General features: G+C 30.0%; 1 protein-coding gene across 2 annotated transcripts in view; it reads right to left on the minus strand.

Annotated features, from left to right (window-relative positions):
• The window catches only part of cv-c (RhoGTPase activating protein), a 382,780-nt gene that overhangs the window by 58,275 nt on the left and 303,887 nt on the right, over positions 1-20,618 (minus strand). Inside the window, exon 1 of one of the 2 annotated variants that reach the window (XM_075292002.1) lies at positions 9,373-9,524. The exons of the other annotated variant lie outside the window; for it this stretch is intronic. Coding sequence (XP_075148117.1) covers positions 9,373-9,502 — 130 coding nt within the window. The 5' untranslated portion in view covers positions 9,503-9,524. Of the gene's footprint in view, positions 1-9,372; positions 9,525-20,618 lie in introns of those variants that run through there. 2 annotated transcript variants of the gene reach the window in all.

A 20,618-nucleotide genomic window follows, 5' to 3' on the forward strand; every position in this document is an offset into this window, starting at 1 on the left:
TCATTTTTCATACTGCTCGAATCAAAATCACTTCATGGTTTAATGTGTCTTCTCGTCCAAACCAATTCTAAAGATAACCGCCAAATTTGATTGTTTTTATGTAGTCAAGAGCCTAATTCAGCAAAAAAATTAAGCACAAATCACTATAGGCGGCGCCAACAACAAAAAACATTTGTCAACACTACATATTAGGATTTTCCCCAGAGCGGATAAACAACAACAGAAAATAGCATCAATATCAATCCATAATCTTAGTCCAAAAAATGTACATATATTTAAAAACAAAAATTGCATTGCGAAATCACGGGAATGCAAGCTACAATCTAAAATAAAATTCATTGTTTTAATTACAAAACAAATAAAATCACATATGAAATTTTTCATATGTATCTTGATCTATGATAACAACAACAGAAATGGTGAAAAATACACTAGAAAACATATGTATTTCGAAAGCTAGCAAAAAAAAAATGTGTGCTTCCTGGATGTTGTAGGAGTCCGTCTGTCTGCCATTGATGGACATATCGTCGCCATTAGTTGACAAAGTGTGAGGTTATTTCACACGCATGCATTGCATTTCACAAAACCATAACCACGTCAACATAACTGTTCGCCTGTATGTTTTTTGTGTCTCTGTTAATGATAATTGTCCATTTGTTTGATATAGTTTCGCATTTTATTTTTGTTTTCCTTTCATTTTTAGTGATGACTGTCATTGCTGTTTTAATTCTTATTTATGACATTTTCATTGTTTTAAGATCTCTGTTTGTTAAATATGGTCGCACGGTGCCAAATTAGCAAGTGTAAAATACCCATGGCAAAGTGTAGTGAGAGGGATGGTAGGATGTGATACATCATATGCAAATGCATTATATTTGCATACTAAGACACTTGAAGAAATTATTGTAGAATATATTATTTTAAACAGTTTGGTTTTCTCTTCATATTTTGACTAACGTATTGAAAAGAATAAAAAATTAACATTAGAAGGTTTTATAATTTGTATAATCCACGTAAATGGATTAATGCAATTAAACCAAAAATTCCAATTTTAAGTTAGAAAAACAAAAATACAAATGATCAAAAGTTAATCATTTAAATAATAACTTTGATTTAGATATTTCAATTTCCCTAAATAATTTTAATTCTATTTTAGACTTAATTTATTTTTAGAATTGCTAGTCTGTAAGGAATGTATTCCATAAAATAAAAAAAAAATTAAAAACAAATACGTTATGTTAGATCGTATTTTTTAACATGAACCCTTGGAAAAATATTTATAACAGTTCTATCTGTTCCATTTAATTTTTAAGTGAAAAGGCCTCAATTGATGAAATTATTATATACATAAATCGCCTACTTCAATTAAAAAATAATTGACCTATATAAAACTTCAATGGAATCGCTTATTTATATGATTCATATTTGTTTTGATAAAAAAAATGAATTTAATTTTTTAATTGCCTATTTTAGTCGACATTTATTTTTCTGTGTATCTACACATTTGAACTGATGACAATTTGATATATATGTCATTCTACGAACCGTAAAAAATTTAATTGCAAAGACATTGGTCTTATAGCAAAAACCGACATCATAAAAATTGTATATCAGCCTCCTCAGACCTCTGAAGATAAAGGCTGATTTCAAGTGTAAGGTTGTTGAATATTTTGATTAATTTCATTTCCCACCAAAAAGACCATGAATTTGTTATAGACCTAATTAATCTATTTGTTACATATTCTAGTAAATGAAAGGTGGTTTTTATTGAAGAAAATGTAAAGAGTTTTTAGATTTTCAATTGGCTTAAAGTATCAGCGAAAAATAAAAAATTATTGTATAACATATTTTTTAGTTCGAAGGACTTTGATTTTTGGGAAAAATATTCTCTTAGTAGGTAATAAAGGTAAACCAATCCCAAAAAAAAGGAAATAAATTATATTATAAATTATATTATAAATCGCATTTTAGATCTCACATTTCTATGACTGTAAATAAGGCCTATGGATCATTTGGATTTGTCAAGCGCTGGAGTAAGGAATTGTCTGATCCATTTGTTACAAGAAACTTATATACTTCCCTTGTGCGTCCTATCCTGGAATATGGATCTGTAATTTGGGACCCACAGTACCAAATTCATTGAAATCGTATTGAATCTGTTCAGAAACAATTTTTACTGTTTTGTTTACGTCGGAATAACTGGACACCTCAAACCTTGCCGTCTTACAAAGAAAGACTATCGCTCATCAAATTACCTACACTGAAAAGTAGACGTACCATGCTGAATATCTGTTTTATGGTTGATTTAATTAACGGAAGATTTAAATCTGACTTCCTTATTAACAGCATATCATTCAATGTACCCTTTAGACCTACCCGCAACTTTGAACTGCTCCACATTGAATACTTTCGAACGAACTTTGAAAACAACGATCCACTTCGCCGTCTTTGTAAAGAATTCAATAAATTTTATTATTATCTTGATTTGTCAGAAGAGAAATACAATGTAAAGAAAAAGATAACATTATTATTAAATACTTGATATATTAACAAACGATATGTATATAATGTAATATATTACTGTTAGTCTGTAAGGGTTTAATCCATAGATGAAAATAATAATAAAAAAAAAATTATCTCCGTGAGGTTTAGAAACCCAAATGACTGTCCTAGAAGATCGGAAATAAACTGTTTCAGGCTTACGCTACTTCAAGATTCATATATTTTATAAAAATATATTGGATATTTGACTTTTAGTAGACTTTATATCAAATGTAAATCTCTTTTTCTGAAATTACTCACAAGATTTTGAGATTTCTTATAACTAGTGAAATTTTGTGCAGGACGACTTTAATCAATTTTGTATTTAAACGCCCCATGGAAGAGAATATTTGTGCATAGTTTTAATTTAAAACTGTTGTGGTTTAGATAAAATCTTGCGATTACCAGAACATGAAGATTATTCATAAATATGTTAATGTGTAGATTAAATAGACCGTAAACAATTTTGCCATGAACGGCATAGTGATAGGTTATGACTTCCCTCATTGGAAAGTGTGCTATTTGATTCTACACAAGAAGAAAAAACAGAATTCACTTCTTCAGTTTTGAATTGTGCTATAGATTCCAAACCAAAAAACATGATTTCCTTACAAAGGAACTCTATCTATAATGTGGTTCTGTAACCACTTTTAGAAAATGTCTTTATGACAAAATTGAGATCAAAATTGGCAAAATGGTCTACATAGGAACACTATAAAAAAGGCCGTTATAAAACCTGGAAGGAAAATGTAGATAAATTTTAGAAAAACCAAAAAATAACTAAACTGTATTACAAACGCCGCTATCACAAAACAGTAGAGAAATTCAAATATTTTATTAGACGTAATTATTTTGTTTTTAGCGTGCTAAAGATATTTTCGTAATTTGAAGAAAAAATTGGAGTTCGAAATTGCCAAACTATTTTTAGTGCCATACGAAGTTCAAGATGGGCTCAGTTATGGTTAATTAACGTACACAAAAATTATTAGAGATAAGGAAACTTTCTCATATTGAAGAAATTTTTACTAAAGCATAATAATTTCCATGAACTAAAATAGAGTTAAATTGGCTTAAATGTCCTGGAGGGTTCACTGTTTTCTCGCTTCATAAAAATTGTGAACTGTGGTAAGGATTTGCTTATAATTTAAATTTTTTTGATTATTTTGGCTCGGCTGCAATGCACTTATGCCAACTTTTCATAAGAATCAAGAATAAAGGAGGTGGTACAAAAACAAGTTGGTTGGTAGGAGTTGGTTTCTAATAATTCCGGCTCTGTTTAGCAAGAGCTTCGCATAAACGATAAATAACACTAACTAAAAAAAAAAAAAACAGAAAGACCTAATATGAATGCTTGTGCAACCTACATTTTAGGACTCAAAATTTACGCAATGCTGATGGCAAAATACTTTAAAATAACAGGTTGGCTGATAAGTCCCCGGTCTGACACATAGATGGCCTCGCTAGTATTAAATGCATATTATTTTTATATAGTACCAACCTTCAAATGATTCGTGTCAAAATTGAGATAGAGGGTCTTTTGTGAAGCAACTTTTGTTATTGTGAAAAAAATTGAAAAAAAAGGAATTTCGTGTTTTGATAAAATATTGTTTTCTGAAGGGAAAAATACGGTGGAAGCAAAAACTTGGCTTGATAATGAGTTTCCGAACTATATCCCAGGGAACTCAACAATAATTGATTGGTATGCAAAATTCAAGCGTGGTGAAATGAGCACGGAGGATGGTGAACGCAGTGGACGCTCGAAAGAGGTGGTTACCGACGAAAACATCAAAAAAATCCACAAAATGATTTTGAGTGACCGTAAACTGAAGTTGACCGAGATAGCAGAGGCCTTAAAGATATCAAAGGAACGTGTTGGTCATATCATTTATCAATATGTGGATATGCGGAAGCTCTGTGCAAAATGGGTGCCGCGCGAGCTCACATTTGACAAAAAACAATAACGTGTTGATGATACTTAGCGGTGTTTGCAGCTGTTCACTCGTAATACACCCGAGTTTTTCCGTCGATATGTGACAATGGATGAAACATGGCTCGATCACTACACTCCTGAGTCCAATCGACAGTCGCCTGAGTGGACAGCGACCGGTGAACCGTCTCCGAAGCGTGGAAAGACTCAAAAGTCCGCTGGCAAAGTAATGGCCTCTGTTTTGTGGGATGCGCATGGAATAATTTTTATCGATTATCTTGAGAAGGGAAAAACCATAAACAGTGACTATTATATGGCGTTATTGGAGCGCTTGAAGGTCGAAATCGCGGCAAAACGGCCCCATATGAAGAAGGAAAAGTGTTGTTCCACCAAGACAACGCACCGTGGCACAAGTCAATGAGAACGATGGCAAAAATTCATGAATTGGGCTCCGAATTGCTTCCCCACCCACCGTATTCTCCAGATCTGGCCCCCAGCGACTTTTTCTTGTTCTCAGACCTCAAAAGGATGCTCGCAGGGAAAAAATTTGGCTGCAATGAAGAGGTGATCGCCGAAACTGAGGCCTATTTTGAGGCAAAACCGAAGGAGTACTACCAAAATGGTATCAAAAAAATGGAAGGTCGTTATAATCGTTGTATCGCTCTTGAAGGGAACTATGTTGAATAATAAAAACGAATTTTGACAAAAAAATGTGTTTTCTTTGTTAGACCGGTGACTTATCAGCCAACCTGTTAATAACATATTAATTAAAACAAAGTTTATACTCTCTTTGCTTCAATTTTTTTTTTCATTACATTTAGGAAACAAGTGTTGTTAAAGCCGCAGGTCTTTGAAGACGCAAACAGAGAATGAAAATTCGTTGAATGAAATTTGTATCAAATTTTAATTTTATTGATCCTAGATTTAAAGACAGAGAGGTCCCTAAATAATGTCTTTATTTTAAAGAAACCCTATTTTTGGTTCGGAATCAATACCAAAATCTTTAAGGGAGGACAAAAAAATTTGTTTTGAGTGTAGAAAAAAATACGACCTATGGAATTCCGCGCGAAATTTAGATGAGTAGATCTACATCCAATGATAGAGATATGATTAGATATAACATCAGATACTGTCAGTTGTAATATTATATCTGCTCATATAAAAAAAAAAAAAACATTCACGAACATTTTTCCAATTAAAATCTTAATTGAGTCTTAAAAAATATTCAATTAAAAATTTAATTGATTCAACAGATTTTTTTAATTGAAACAAAAATCAATCACAAAAATTAATAGTATCAATCAATTTTTAATTGGATCAATTAATTTTTTAATTGATACTATCATTTATGTGATTTAAGGCAAAAATATTGTTTTTTGCATATCCCTTCATATCTGCTCGGATATGTATCAAATCTGATCCTCCAATTTTTACTCGGGTTACTATCATTTACTCAGAATAGTAAAATAGGGTCAGCAATTTTTTTAATGGGCCCCAAATTACAATCAAAGAGTGAAAAATTCACCAGAGGTATTAAAAAGTTTGATGAACTAAATTTTTCTTACCTAACCTAGATTATCTTTAGGTCATACAATTTTGAAATATGGAACAAAGCGTATAGTGGGCTATTGTGTAACTGAAGCCACTGTATCTACTATCCAGCGACTGTAGGAAGTTAGATTTTCCCTGAATAATGTCGAAATCCAATTCACAAAAGAAATAGAAGGAAGAGGTTATGCACGAATATAAACAACACCTATAAGTATATTTAATAATATTTGAAAAAAAAAATGAAAGGATGTATTGTCTTTTGCGTATACATAAGTAAGTATTTTTATATGTTTTTTTTTTTTATAATGAGTAGTGTGGTTTGTTTGTTTTGTTTTTGTTTTTTTTTTTATTTATTCTTTCTTCCAATGTGAATGAATTTTTGATTTGAGTCATCTTTGTCATCATACAATTTGTTTTTTGATTTTTTTCCTTTTGTTTTGATTTTTTTTCTTAATAGCTATTATAAGGACACAAACAAAAACACAATTACCTATATTCAGAAATTATACAATAATTATTTTATCTTATTTGTTTTCTTATTGTAGATGACGATTCATTCTACCCAATTTAAATGCATATTGATATATGTAAGTATGTGTAAATGTATGTAGTATATGTATGTGCAAATAAGAATTATGTGAAAAAAAATTTATATTGATAATATCTTGTTCACCTACAAATTCGTAATAAATATTTCCTTTCGTTTCTATCTATATGGACTATAAATGATATGATCCAGACGGAATACTATTTATAAGTAAATTGTTCAATTGTCTATAGATCATGGAATTTTATGAATCTTTGATATAAGTGTTGAAATATAGGAATCAGTTTTAATAATTTATCTGGTTTGTTGATGATAATGAAGACTATTATAATGGTAGACCTAACAGAAAATACCATAGTTAGAACATTTTGAAAAGATTTGCCATTGTAAATATAATTGAGTTAAAGGAGTTTTAGAATGGAGAAAAAAGTACTCTCCCTTAATCATTAATCCCATTATCTTGAAAATGAAATCTTCAAGTCAATACATGTCATATAAAGAGAATATTCTTCTGCCTCCTTAATCTCACTTAATCAATAATGCAATTATCATAAAAAACGATATCTTCAGGTGACTACTATATAAAAAGAGTATTCTGCTGTCTCATGGAAACGATATGTTCAAGTCAATAGTTTTTATAAAAGAGAAGAGAATGCTTTCCTCTCTGCCATAATCAATAACTCATTAATCATAAAAGGAAACCAAAAAGTCAATGTAATGGAGTTGAAGTGTTTTTACAGTAACGGCAAAGTAAAAAACTCTCCACTCTGTTTCCTCTCTCGTTAGCACTAACTCAATTATTAGTAATGTTAGTTGCCAACATCTCACAGAAATTATAGCACTATTAGGTGCTTCCTCACATTCATGAAAAATCTAAAATAAACTGATTCATCTATTTGCGGGTTCTTTCCCATTGTTGTATTCTTACAGCATACACTTGGAAGTGATGGCATTACCTTATAGAACAACATTTTTTTTCGAGTGTATTAAGATCCCATAGATAGACCGCAAAAACAAATTCCCAAGTGGATTAAATCTTTCAAAATACACTTTAATAAAATTATTTTCATAATTGAGAATACTATCAAAGCAAATTTAAATCGCCACAGAAATATAAATAATTCTCGACCATTTAGAGAAGGTGAGAAATAAACAAATATCTCTAGTCAGTGAATACAAATACAAGTTTGTGAATAAGGAGCACATCTACATTAAGATAGCAACAAAGAAAGCAAGAAATGTAAACAAAATCGAAAAGAAAGCACTTAGTAAAATTATCCATTTCCAATACCTGTTGCTAATTGTAGTAAATTTGAAATAGATTTTGGGTGTTATTAAAAGCAAAACAGGGAATAGTAGAATATTTTACACTTTCACTCCACAAACAACAAATACACAGAAGTGCAAGTGTCTGTGCAATGAAAACCTGGTATAAGGTAGATAGAAGTCTACACACAAGTTTCGAAATCGGTCAATAGCTTTTTAATTTAATAGTGGACAAATAAATTTCTTTGTTTTTGGGGTTTATAGATTTGTTCGACCAACTGAAATTTCGTATATTTTTTGAAGAAATGTTTCCTGAGGAGGGATTGTGAGCGAAATGCTGGGGTTATAAATAGCATGACTATGTAAAGATACGATTGACACTCATAACGTTATGGACATCCCAGCAAAAAATTCTTAAATACGTAGAGATACAAGTAGAACAAATTAGGAGGATTTTTTTATGTTTTCCCTTATTTTTTTTCAAATCCAAAATACGGAAATATCATCATACTTGAACAACTAATGCAAAATCAATGCTGGTGATTAAAAGGATGACTTCCATCCTATGACAAGCCCATGTAAAATTAATTGTTTCTGAGCTAAATTTGCACCAATTCCGAATCCAAAAAGAACATTTTAATTGTTTTTTGAGCATACTTTTTTTTTGCTGGCATATTAGAAGATTTATCGCTGCAAATATGTCCCCTCGTTGTGTTGACATCAAAGAGCTGCAAAAAATGTCACCAGCACCGATACAACATTTGGTGACCGGGTGTCTTAACTACTGGGTTGGCGTTTTAAAAAAATCCTGATCGAGCAAAATCAAGAAGCTTTTGGATGCTGTGTACTACGACTCATTTTCTTTTCTGACTATTGTCAAAAATTAGTTTCAACGTGGTTGTAAGTAGAGAATGAAGTCGACTAGTAGCGCCAATTTTAGCTACCGCCAACTATTCGACGCCACCACAGATTATGCCTGCTTAACTTGGCTGAAATTTAGACGTCAATGTAGGGGATAGCTGCGATAGTAGGCTTTTCAAACGATCGTGGAGAGCATATTTCGCATAACTTCAATGTACAGCGATCTCGGTATTTATTTTAAGCACGTGGTAATTGTAATTTTCATCCGATTTGACTGAAGTTTGGTATCTGGTGTTTATCATATAGCACCCATTCATCCTGTTTTTGCCACAAATTTGGATCATACTTTTATTTCAGCTGTAGTCATTTTGATGTCGAGCCTCGATTTTTTCTAAAAATCGTTACTCACATGGTTTAATTATATGTATGGGATGCTAAGCCGAAATCAAAATAGCATTGGATCAGCATCCAACCGAACGTTTCGATATATCTCTGTGAAAAAATATTTTATTGTAAATTTTTATTTGCCTCAATAATAACAAAATTAATTCACTTTAAAAAAAATTAAATGTGTAGTCAACACAGACGATTTTCCTCCCATAACATTTCCCTTCGATACCACTGTGTATAATGAAAATAATATATACTTTGGTGAATTTACCAATTCAATATATTTTACCTGCAATTTTCCTTTCACGCATTTTACGCCATATCGCTTCCGCTTTACGTTTTGGCCAATTTTCGAATTTTTGTGAAAAACTACGAAAAAATTTATATTCACGTATTGTTATGGACATACGACGCTGCATTTTGACAGATGATGCCTGGGGCGCTTCACAAATGATCAAAATATTAAAAAAAACTGCTGAATATTGATTGTTAATAACGAGAAGTGTTTAGCAATATTTTATATTTTTTACAAAAAGCTTTTCACTCAATTGCATTTTGACAGGGCATTTTGACAAATGACAAATGGTTGGCTGTCATTGAAGCTGAAGAAACCAGGGGGGAATGTTGTGAAATTTTCTTCTTGTTTTCCCTGGTGCGTTTTCCCGTAGTATATTGCAATAAGTAAAATGTTGTAAACAAATCTTTGTTGTAAACAAATATAAACTCAACGAGAAAATATTGTTTATTTTTTCGGCAGCTTATTATTAATTATTTTATAATTTCTAAATATTTTGAGATATTTTGGTTTTCCAGCGAAAAATGTTGTAATTTTCTTTTTTTTCAAAATTTTATATTGAACAATAAAATCACTTCACAAATTTTTCGTTTTGATAAAAGCCACTTTTTTCTGTAGGTAATATTACCGCTATTACCAGGTTTATTTGATGTATAGTATTGTTGTATTACATTGAACCGCTGTTACTCACAACTTTCGCGATGTTGTCGAGTCCACTCGTTGTTTTAACTCATCTGTTCATTTTAGCCATTATGATGTTTTGTTTAATTCGAATTTACAGACTTCATTTGGGGTTTACATAAAACAATAAATGTTCATCGTCACCCGTTGTGTTTTTGTTTTCAACAGGAAATTATTGTTGACACTTGTTTTTGTTTCCTCTATGTATGGGAATTGATCATCATCGTAAACATTAACATCTCTATATGCTCATCAATGTAAACACTGTACTCCACACTATATTACATTACTATTGTCTTCTAACTCTCTTAAATCCTCTCTTTGTATCTATGTGTGTGTGTATATGTCACCGATCAACACTTTAGATAACATTCACTTTAATAATAACATTACGTCTGTTACCTGTGAAGCCTGTGGCACTACTAATGAACTTGCCACATTGTTACGGTAAAATGCCGTGCAAATATCTATGCTATGCACTCTCACAGTCATCTTCATTCACTCAAACACACACACACATTCATAAATACTTTATACACGCACACGACGAATATTCAGAAACGCACTCATAGACAATGAATAACCGATGTACAATCGACCGAGAGACCAACACATTGTACAGGATTGAATAACAGGGAGAATCTATGAAGATATGTTTGAGTTTTCGTTCTAAAATCTCCGCATTACTGTTACTTTCCTCAATGAATCCTACGTCCGTACTGAAGGAGATCCCTGAACATAGTAGAAAGTAAAATCATCCATTGGGAAAATGTTGTCTACTTACGTGCCTTCGTCATTATTATTATTTTTGTTGTAAATGCTGTTGCTGTCGATGCTGTTGATGCTATTCGACATGCAAAGTGTTTATGTTCACCACCAATGGGTGGCAACAAACAGTAACAGGGTATTCTCAATGGAATAATAGAAAAAATATAAATTTAAAAATATTCTCAGCATGATGGCATGAGATACTATCTTTATTTTGTGGTTAGAAACGTCGCATTCCAACAAAAAAAGACGTGGTACCTATATTTTTATTATATTCAAATCACAGAAATATGTGAGTTAATCATAAATTCATTGCCATTGATGAGTAGTATAGCGGAGAAATATAAACGTATTAGCTTATTAGGCTAGCATGTAAGGAGTTTCGAAGATGTAGTATATTTTCCAATGAAATGAATGATTGGTTGGAACTAAATTGAATTTCTGGAATGTTAATTTTATTTTAATGTTTAATTTAATTTTAATTTTAGTTTTAGTTTTAATTTTAATTTTATTTTTAATTTTAATTTTGAATTTAATTTTATTTTTATTTTTATTTTTAAATTTAATTTTAACGTTAATTTAATTTTAATTTTACTTTTACTTTTACTTATATTTTTAATTTTATTTTTAATTTTTAATTTTTAATTTAAATTTAAATTTTAAATTTAATTTTATTTTTATTTTTAAATTTAATTTTAACTTTAATTTAATTTTAATTTTAGTTTTAGTTTTAATGTTAATGTTAATTTTAGTTTTAATGTTAATTTTAATTTTAATTTTAATTTTAATTTTAATTTTAATTTTAATTTTAATTTTAATTTTATTTAATTTTCATGTTCATTTTCATTTTAATTTTAATTTTGATTTTAATTTTAATTTTAATTTTAATTTTAATTTTAATTTTAATTTTAATTTTAATTTTAATTTTAATTTTAATTTTAATTTTAATTTTAATTTTAATTTTAATTTTAATTTTAATTGTAATTGTAATTGTAATTTTATTTTAATTTTAATTTTAATTTTAACTTTAATTTAATTTTAGTTTTAATTTTAATTTTAAATTTAATTTTAGTTTTAAATTTAGTTTTGACCCTTTGACTACTGTTATTTCCTCAAAAAAAAAATCGTTCCTGGGCAAAGCATTTTTTCCTTCCTCATTTGGTAACCCTTTAGAATCAATAACATAATAGAGCCTGTCGAGTTGTCTATATTGTTAGGTAAACCTAAAATAAAACATAAAATGGCCACACAGTACAATATTTCACCACTTCATAACAAAAACTCAAACAATGGCCTTCCACAACAGAAAACAAAAAGTGCTAATGGACATTATTATCACAATCATTATCGTAGCTTTCAGTGAAAGCAACGTCGCCATTCTAATAAAGATGAGCAACAGTTTAGTTTCAGGCTAGTTGAACTAGAATCATCCCCATTATCACATCATAATTAACATTGCCCCCAAAGTCATAATGACAAACAAACTCTTAATGAGATGCGGGTTAGCATTCATCATTATTATGCTTTTAAAACAGACTCGTGCTTACGTTCATCATTATCGTGTTCTCTCCCATCTCCAAGTTCTCCCATTTACAAACAGAAGAGGTCGTCGTCATTATTTTTGTGTTATGTGGCTTGCCTGCTTGCTCACTTGCTTGTCGTTGTCTAGCATCGTCATCGTTTTTAGTCGTGTGCCATATTGGCATCGTTTCATTTGTACTCGTTTCGAATTCGAATTTATATTCGATGTTGTCACGAATAAATGACTGTGGCAGCCGTTTAACGCCTTAGAGAGTTAACAAGTGTTAGACGCTGGATGGATAGCCAACTGTCAAATGTAGTACATTTAGACGTATACTTGATGGCAATGAATGAAAACACACGGGGAGACATAACGTATACGTTAGGTGGTAAATAGGTTGTAGACTATTTCTATTATGAAGAGGGGCAGTACAAATGGTTACTGGATATGTGTGTTTATCTTAAGCTAGTTCGTTAACTAGGGGAATTAGTCAATCTAAAACTGTTTGAGGTAGATATGATGCTATGATGCTAAATATGTCATAGCCATTGTACAACTTTGTGTATGTGTAAGTGGGTGCTTTTGCAGCTATTAATATGAAATAGATTTTTATTTTTTAATCGTTCGTCTAAGTATAAATAGATTTTATCTGTTATAAAATCTTCGACAACGTTGTAATACTGTGGACATTGTTGTCAACTACAAAGTATAGAAATTTAATTTAAGTATCTCTTCAGAGGGGTTATTTAAAATTACCAAGAATTTGTATTATTAGTGTGTAAGTCTTTAATAATTTCAGTCTGCGGCATGACAGTTAAAATCTCTAGTATATGGTCAATAAGTATATCTAAAAATGAGCGGTTTTTCATGTGTATCTTTTTAAGATTTCAAATTTTGGATATGCGATTGTTAGTAAACTAACAAGATGAATAGAATGATAAATCGCCTAATTAGAAATTATATCAAAAACAGAAACATTCGTTCCATTGCATAGCAGTGTGAATATGCACATATAGGTTAGTATTTCTGTTGAAAATTACGGTTTTTAGATGCTTAGAAAGTAAAATCATGGCATTCTATACGTATGCTTTATGAAAACATGGACCAGTATGGATACACACACACAAAAAATTCTGATTCAATCACGAAATTAATTGATCCAATTCATTTTTTAATTGAAATGTCTTCAATCACAGAAATGATAGTATCAAGTGAAAAATTAATTAAAAGTCAATTAAAAAATTAATTGATTCAATTAAAAAATTAATTGATACTATTAATTTTTGTTCCAATTAAAAAAATTTTTGAATCAATTAAATTTTTAATAGAATATTTTTTAATACTCAATTAAAATTTTAATTGGAAAAATTTTTGTGAACTTTTTTTCTGTGTATATAAAAAAAATTGGTTTTGTGTTTGAATAAAATACCAAATGTGTCAGGAGATATCAAATAATGAACCAATACAGAATCTAGTGTTCTTTCACATAAAACTAACAGATACTTGATACTCAAGAAGTCAAATAAAAAGATCTGTCTATACAAGTGCCAATAAGAATACAAAAAACAACTTTGGAAATGGAAATGGGAACTTTACTACCCAGCAAAGAAAGCGTCTCCAAAAATTTAATGAAAATGTTCTTTTTGGATCCGGAAGTTATGTAAAATTTAACATGGGCTTGTCCTACGACTGGTGTCCACCATTTCAACAGGCGTTACAGTGAATTTGCATCACTTCTTAAGGTATGATTCGAATTCGATGTTTTGGATGTGAATTGAAAAATGTAATATTTAGTCAATTTTTAATGCATTCTAACGCCCTCTGAAAAATTTCACTCCAAATATTTTCTAAAATTCGCAATTTTTCTAGAATGAATTTAGACTTTTGTCGACAAAATTGAAATAACAGGTTGGCTGATAAGTCCCCGGTCTAACAAAGAAAAACACATTTTTTGTCAAAATTTGTTTTTATTATTCAACATAGTTCCCTTCAAGAACGATACAACGATTATAACGACTTTCCAATTTTTTCATACCATATTGGTAGTACTCCTTCGGTTTTGCCTCAAAATAGGCCTCAGTTTCGGCGATCACATCTTCATTGCAGCCAATTTTTTTTTCCCTGCGAGCATCCTTTTGAGGTCTGAGAACAAGAAAAAGTCGCTGGGGGCCAGATCTGGAGAATACGGTAGGTGGGGAAGCAATTCGAAGCCCAATTCATGAATTTTTGCCATCGTTCTCAATGTGGCACGGTGCGTTGTCTTGGTGGAACAACACTTTTTTCTTCCTCATATGGGGCCGTTTTGCCGCGATTTTGACCTTAAAACGCTCCAATAACGTCATATAATAGTCACTGTTTATGGTTTTTCCCTTCTCAAAACAATCGATAAAAATTATTCCATGCGCATCCCAAAAAACAGAGGCCATTACTTTGCCAGCGGAATTTTGAGTATTTCCACGCTTCGTAGACGGTTCACCGGTTGCGGTCCACTCAGCCGACTGTCGATTGGACTCAGGAGTGTAGTGATGGAGCCATGTTTCATCCATTGTCACATATCGACGGAAAAACTCGGGTGTATTACGAGTTAACAGCTGCAAACACCGCTCAGAATCATCAACACGTTGTTTTTGGTCAAATGTGAGCTCGCGCGGCACCCATTTTGCACAGAGCTTCCGCATATCCAAATATTGATGAATGATATGACCAACACGTTCCTTTGATATCTTTAAGGCCTCTGCTATCTCGATCAACTTCATTTTACGGTCATTCAAAATCATTTTGTGGATTTTTTTTTATGTTTTCGTCGGTAACCACCTCTTTCGCGCGTCCACTGCGTTCACCGTCCTCCGTGCTCATTTCACCACACTTGAATTTTGCATACCAATCAATTATTGTTGATTTCCCTGGGGCAGAGTCCGGAAACTCATTATCAAGCCAAGTTTTTGCTTCCACCGTATTTTTTCCCTTCAGAAAACAGTATTTTATCAAAACACGAAATTCCTTTTTTTCCATTTTTTTCACAATAACAAAAGTTGCTTCACAAAAGACGCTCTATATCACAAACTAAATGACTTACAGACGTCAAATTTTGACACGAATCATTTGAAGGTTGGTACTATATAAAAATAATATGCATTTAATACTAGCGACGCCATCTATGTGTCAAACCGAGGACTTATAAGCGAACCTGTTATATATTCTCAATTCACGTTTGCAACTTAATTATCCAACAAAAAAGATTTACTGCGTTCTACACATATCAACTTCAATACAACATTCCTGCTGTTCATCAACTTACAGGCGGAGGATTCAAATAACCTGTTATACTTTTGTAATCTCGATTCTCTGACGTCACTATGAGAATAATGTAATGAAAAGGAAAAGTAATATTGGCAAAATTGTAGTATGGCATATATTTACAGACGAAACAATTACGAACAGCTTCAGGTCAATCAATCAATGTGAAGATTACATAGACAGGGTGAGATGGATGAAATGAGAGAGAGAAAGAGAGAGTGGATATACACAAACTATTATTATATAAGCTATTGTGTGAGACATTTTTAGTTATATACTGATATTTCATTTATAGGATATGGATAATTTAATAGAATTCTTTTTATGGTATACCAGCACAGGCTAAATGGGAATTTTGCCCTTCTGTTTGTGACTCGATTATAATATCCGATAAAGACAAGATAAAAATTGGATCGTAGTAAATTAATAAATCGAATCTGTATAAAACCCCTACGGAAAATGGATCAAGCACAGGATTTGAAAAATATTGAACAATAGGTTATTCTGGAAATTCTACTTCACTAAATGTGTAGATCCAATAAGATTTTTATATTAAGCGAGTATGGAAATCATTAAATTATCACTATTTAAAAACTGCGACAAACTAGATCAGCGGTACCAGTTCTGCGATAGGTCCGTCAGTAGCAATTTGCACCAATTTCCCGTAGGGATGATTCAGTTTTTGCAGTAAATAATGCCACCAAAATTTTTTCAAATAAAAAATATTAAAGCTGAATAGGTGCTCATTAAAAAATGATATAATATAATAATCGTTTTAATCGAATAAAAAATTTATGTTTAAAATCTATAATTATACAACCTTTTTTAATGAAATAAAAAAATCCTATGATATATATATATATATATATATATATATATATATATATATATATATATATATATATATATATATATATATATATATATATATATATATATATATATATATATATATATATATATATATATATATATATATATATATATATATATATATATATATATATATATATATATATATATATATATATATATATATATATATATATATATATATATATATATATATATATATATATATATATATATATATATATATATATATATATATATATATATATATATATATATATATATATATATATATATATATATATATATATATATATATATATATATATATATATATATATATATATATATATTTTTTTTTTTTTTATAATTTTTTGTTTTATTTTTATTTAATTATTTTTTTAGTTTATTGGTTAGTTTAAAAAACTACAACTACCCCAATTAACAGTTGATTGAAATTAAAACTTTTTAAATTAATGATTCTAATTTAATTGATCCAACTGATGTTTTAATTTAATCAAAAATAAAATTAATATTAAATTCAATTATTTCTTGCAATTGCTCAATAATAGTTCTAGCTTAACAAATGATAGTTTTATATAAAAAAATAAATTTTCCAATCAAGCTTCTAATTTTTGAGTTCCTCAATCAAAATCAACTTAATTTAATAAAAGAAAATTAATTGAAATAAGTAAATAAAGTCAACTTACTAGTTTCTTATATTTATATATTATCTAATGTTTAATTAAAAATATGATATGAAGGAAATCAAATTTTTTAACGCAATATTTTTAAGTGCAACCATATAATCGTAATAAACTACCATAACATGTTTGGGACATATATGTTAATATGTTAGAACATATTACGTTTGGTACATAAAATGTTTGTAAATATAATATGCTTAGATGCAAACATATATTAATTTAGAAATAGCCTATAAATATAGATGAGTTTAGAAAGAGAGACCTAGAGAGTATGCTGCAAAGTAAAATAATGGAAGTAACCAATTGGCGCCTTAAAAATATATCCACACAAAGAAAATTTCATTAAAATTTTTTTTCTACCAGTGTATGGCGAAGGTGAAACATAATATGTTTGAACAACACAAACAATATTTTGTTTGGACCAATCCTGAAAATATATATGCTTGAAGCAAAATATGTTTGGGGTATATGTTACAGAAGCGATTATTTTTTGAGGGTGTACTGGGGATACAAAAGCTGAATATCAGATTTTCGACTAATCGTCATTTTGACAGCCGAAGTTGACTCGTTGCAACCTTCAAAATAGTCTAATCGACTTTTGATACTGATTGACTAGAATCGACTGGTAGTGATCAGTATCGAGCTATAGTAAAATAATTGAAAAGTCGGTTTTGAATTGAATGTGCTGTAACCCTATTTATGCTAACAACTCAGTACAGAGTCGAAAGTCGTGCAAGTAAACTTTTTAATAATTGCAAAATTCGAAAATCGACTTTTTCAAAATTTTATAAAGTCGAAAAGTCTGCACGTAATAGTTTAAAAATTTTTGAAAAGTCGACTTTCAATCTTATAAGGAAGCTTTCTTTCGTATTCCAAACGAATGAGAATTGACTTTATCCTATTTCGAAATGCAAGTCACTTCATAGCTTTTATCGGGTAGAGAAAAAATTTAAAATTTGAATGAATTCTCAGGCCATAAACTTGAAAATACTTAGTTTTGCATTCAATGTATTCTCATACCAACGAAACGAAATTTCAAAACTGAAAAAAAAAACGAATTTCATTCGATTTCGAGTGACTAGTTTTCTTTCGAATTAATTAATACATATAAAGTTTCATTTCTTTTGCCACACCCTGTATATTTGCCACGTTTACACTTTTACATTCATAATCCCCATATGTAGTAATTTCATTTGATTTCAATACTTGTACTCTAGTAGACATATGCTTTTCCCCACCATGATTGTCCTAGACATTAAGGCGGGTTGCTTTTTGGAGGCGAAAAAATGCGTTTAGTCATCGTATAAAATAAAACTTTTTATGGAAGAAAAATTATCAATTTTTTGGTTAATTAAATTCGAGAGTCATTTAAAAAAAATAATTAAAATTAAGTTTATTTACGACCCCTCTTACTTTATACCTTGATGGCAAAAAAAAAAAAATCGTTAACAATAATATTGCTTTCTCTTCATCATCATCAACGTCATCATAAAAGGTTGCAACAGTTACAAAAAAAAAAGAAAGAAAGCACATACAAAATCCAACAAAAGTATCCTTGTGGTCATTCTCCATTATTAAGGATACTGTAGGCAATTTAATTTGCTTTCTCTCACATCTATAGCGAATACAAACAAAAAATGGCAAGGACCAACGAAGTGGACCAGTAGCTTGAATTGACCGATATGAACATCAGTCATTCGAGTATTGACAAGACCGTCAGATAGTTTTTTCCCATGACATTTTTGTGTTTTTTTTTTTTTTTCATACAAGTGATGAACTTAAGTTTCACGAAAAAAGAATACCAATCAATGAAATTATAGCCAGATGGGGTTTCCAAAGATAAATAACACCTACACAACAATGTTTTCCAACACCATACTCTTGTTGTCGTTCTTTGGATATTCATAGATGTCAATATTTGCAGACACATGGTTTTAATCAGGCAAAATGTTTTTTTTTGTAAATATTAAAAAAAAGGTTAAAAAACGAGAGTCCTATAAAAGGTGATAGAGAGTGAATTTTAATTGTATTCTCCAAACACTAGATATGTTTAAATTTCAATATAACAGTCATATGAGGTGTTCCCTTCTTTTTTTTCTCAATCGTTCGATTTACATAATAATCGTTTGTTTTCTTTGTTTTATGTTCAATTTCGATATGAAAAAATTGTTCGCATTTTCATAATAATTTTTCTCATTGAATTGCAATGAATATGGAAATAATGTCAATACATGTATTAATCATCTTTGAATAATTGAATGTGTGAAGACAAAGCATTAAAAAGTTTTTTTTTTTTTGTGTGACAGATTTTCCCCGATTCCAAAGAAAGAAACGCCCAACTGCGTTGATTGACAAATTTTATTTATAAATCAATTATATCATCGCTCACATTTGGATACCAAAAAAAAGCTATTGAATATTGACGCCACAGAACTCGGAAGTAAATGGAATATTAATAAACAATGTAGAGCTAAATTATATATATTTGATTGGGCAGAAAAGGTGTCAATTATAAAATCAATAAAACAAGTTGTACAATTTCGTTTTGTTAATTTCAATTATCGGATTATAAAATAGGATATTTGGATATGGATAGTTAATGTTTATTATTAAGGAAATATGGCTTTGGTATAGAAGTTAGTGAAACTAATAGAAATATTGGTCCTTGATATAACAAAATATAGTCAAATTTTAGCGCACCTCCTTCATATTTCTATGAATTCGAAATATTACAACATCTGTTATTTTCTTCAGATGGGGCGCCTATTTCCAGTACTCAGATCTCAAACACTGAGTTCGCTGAGAAGAAATCTTCGTCGACAGGGGAGGCCATATAATTAGCTGACTCCCGCCTTAAATAAATGTTCGCCCCTACACCTAACCATTGGTCTAAAATAGCATTAGACTGCAAAAATTCTGGCAATTTGGATGAAGATTCCAATATCTATGGATAAAAAATTGAGACTCAAATGTATCCGATATTTGGGAAGTTACCACTTACGTTATGTTACTTTTAATGTGATAATATATCAAAGCTTGAGAGGCTTGACGCTGAAAGAAATAGTGACCTAATATTAAATATGTATTATGCAACCTAAATTCTAGAATACGAATATTAAAAACAAATTTCTTTAAAGTAAAGACATTTTTTATTTATTTATTAAAAAAAATAAAACCATAATAAATTGTGATATTAAATGTGAACGGTACTAACAACAAAGTTTTTCGACTTACATGGATATGATTAAAGAAAAGTGTAAAAAAAATTAATTAAAAGAAAGGCTTTATGAATTATTTTCTTTAAATTTAGGACACGAATCTTTAAAGTTTGTGTCCGTTCGTTAATGATGTATATCCTTGAAGTAGAGGTATGCACGTGAGTAATATTTAATATTTCACGCACACTCTCGACG

Source organism: Haematobia irritans, chromosome 1, assembly GCF_050003625.1.
Source record: "Haematobia irritans isolate KBUSLIRL chromosome 1, ASM5000362v1, whole genome shotgun sequence".
In the NCBI taxonomy this organism is placed as follows: domain Eukaryota; kingdom Metazoa; phylum Arthropoda; class Insecta; order Diptera; family Muscidae; genus Haematobia; species Haematobia irritans.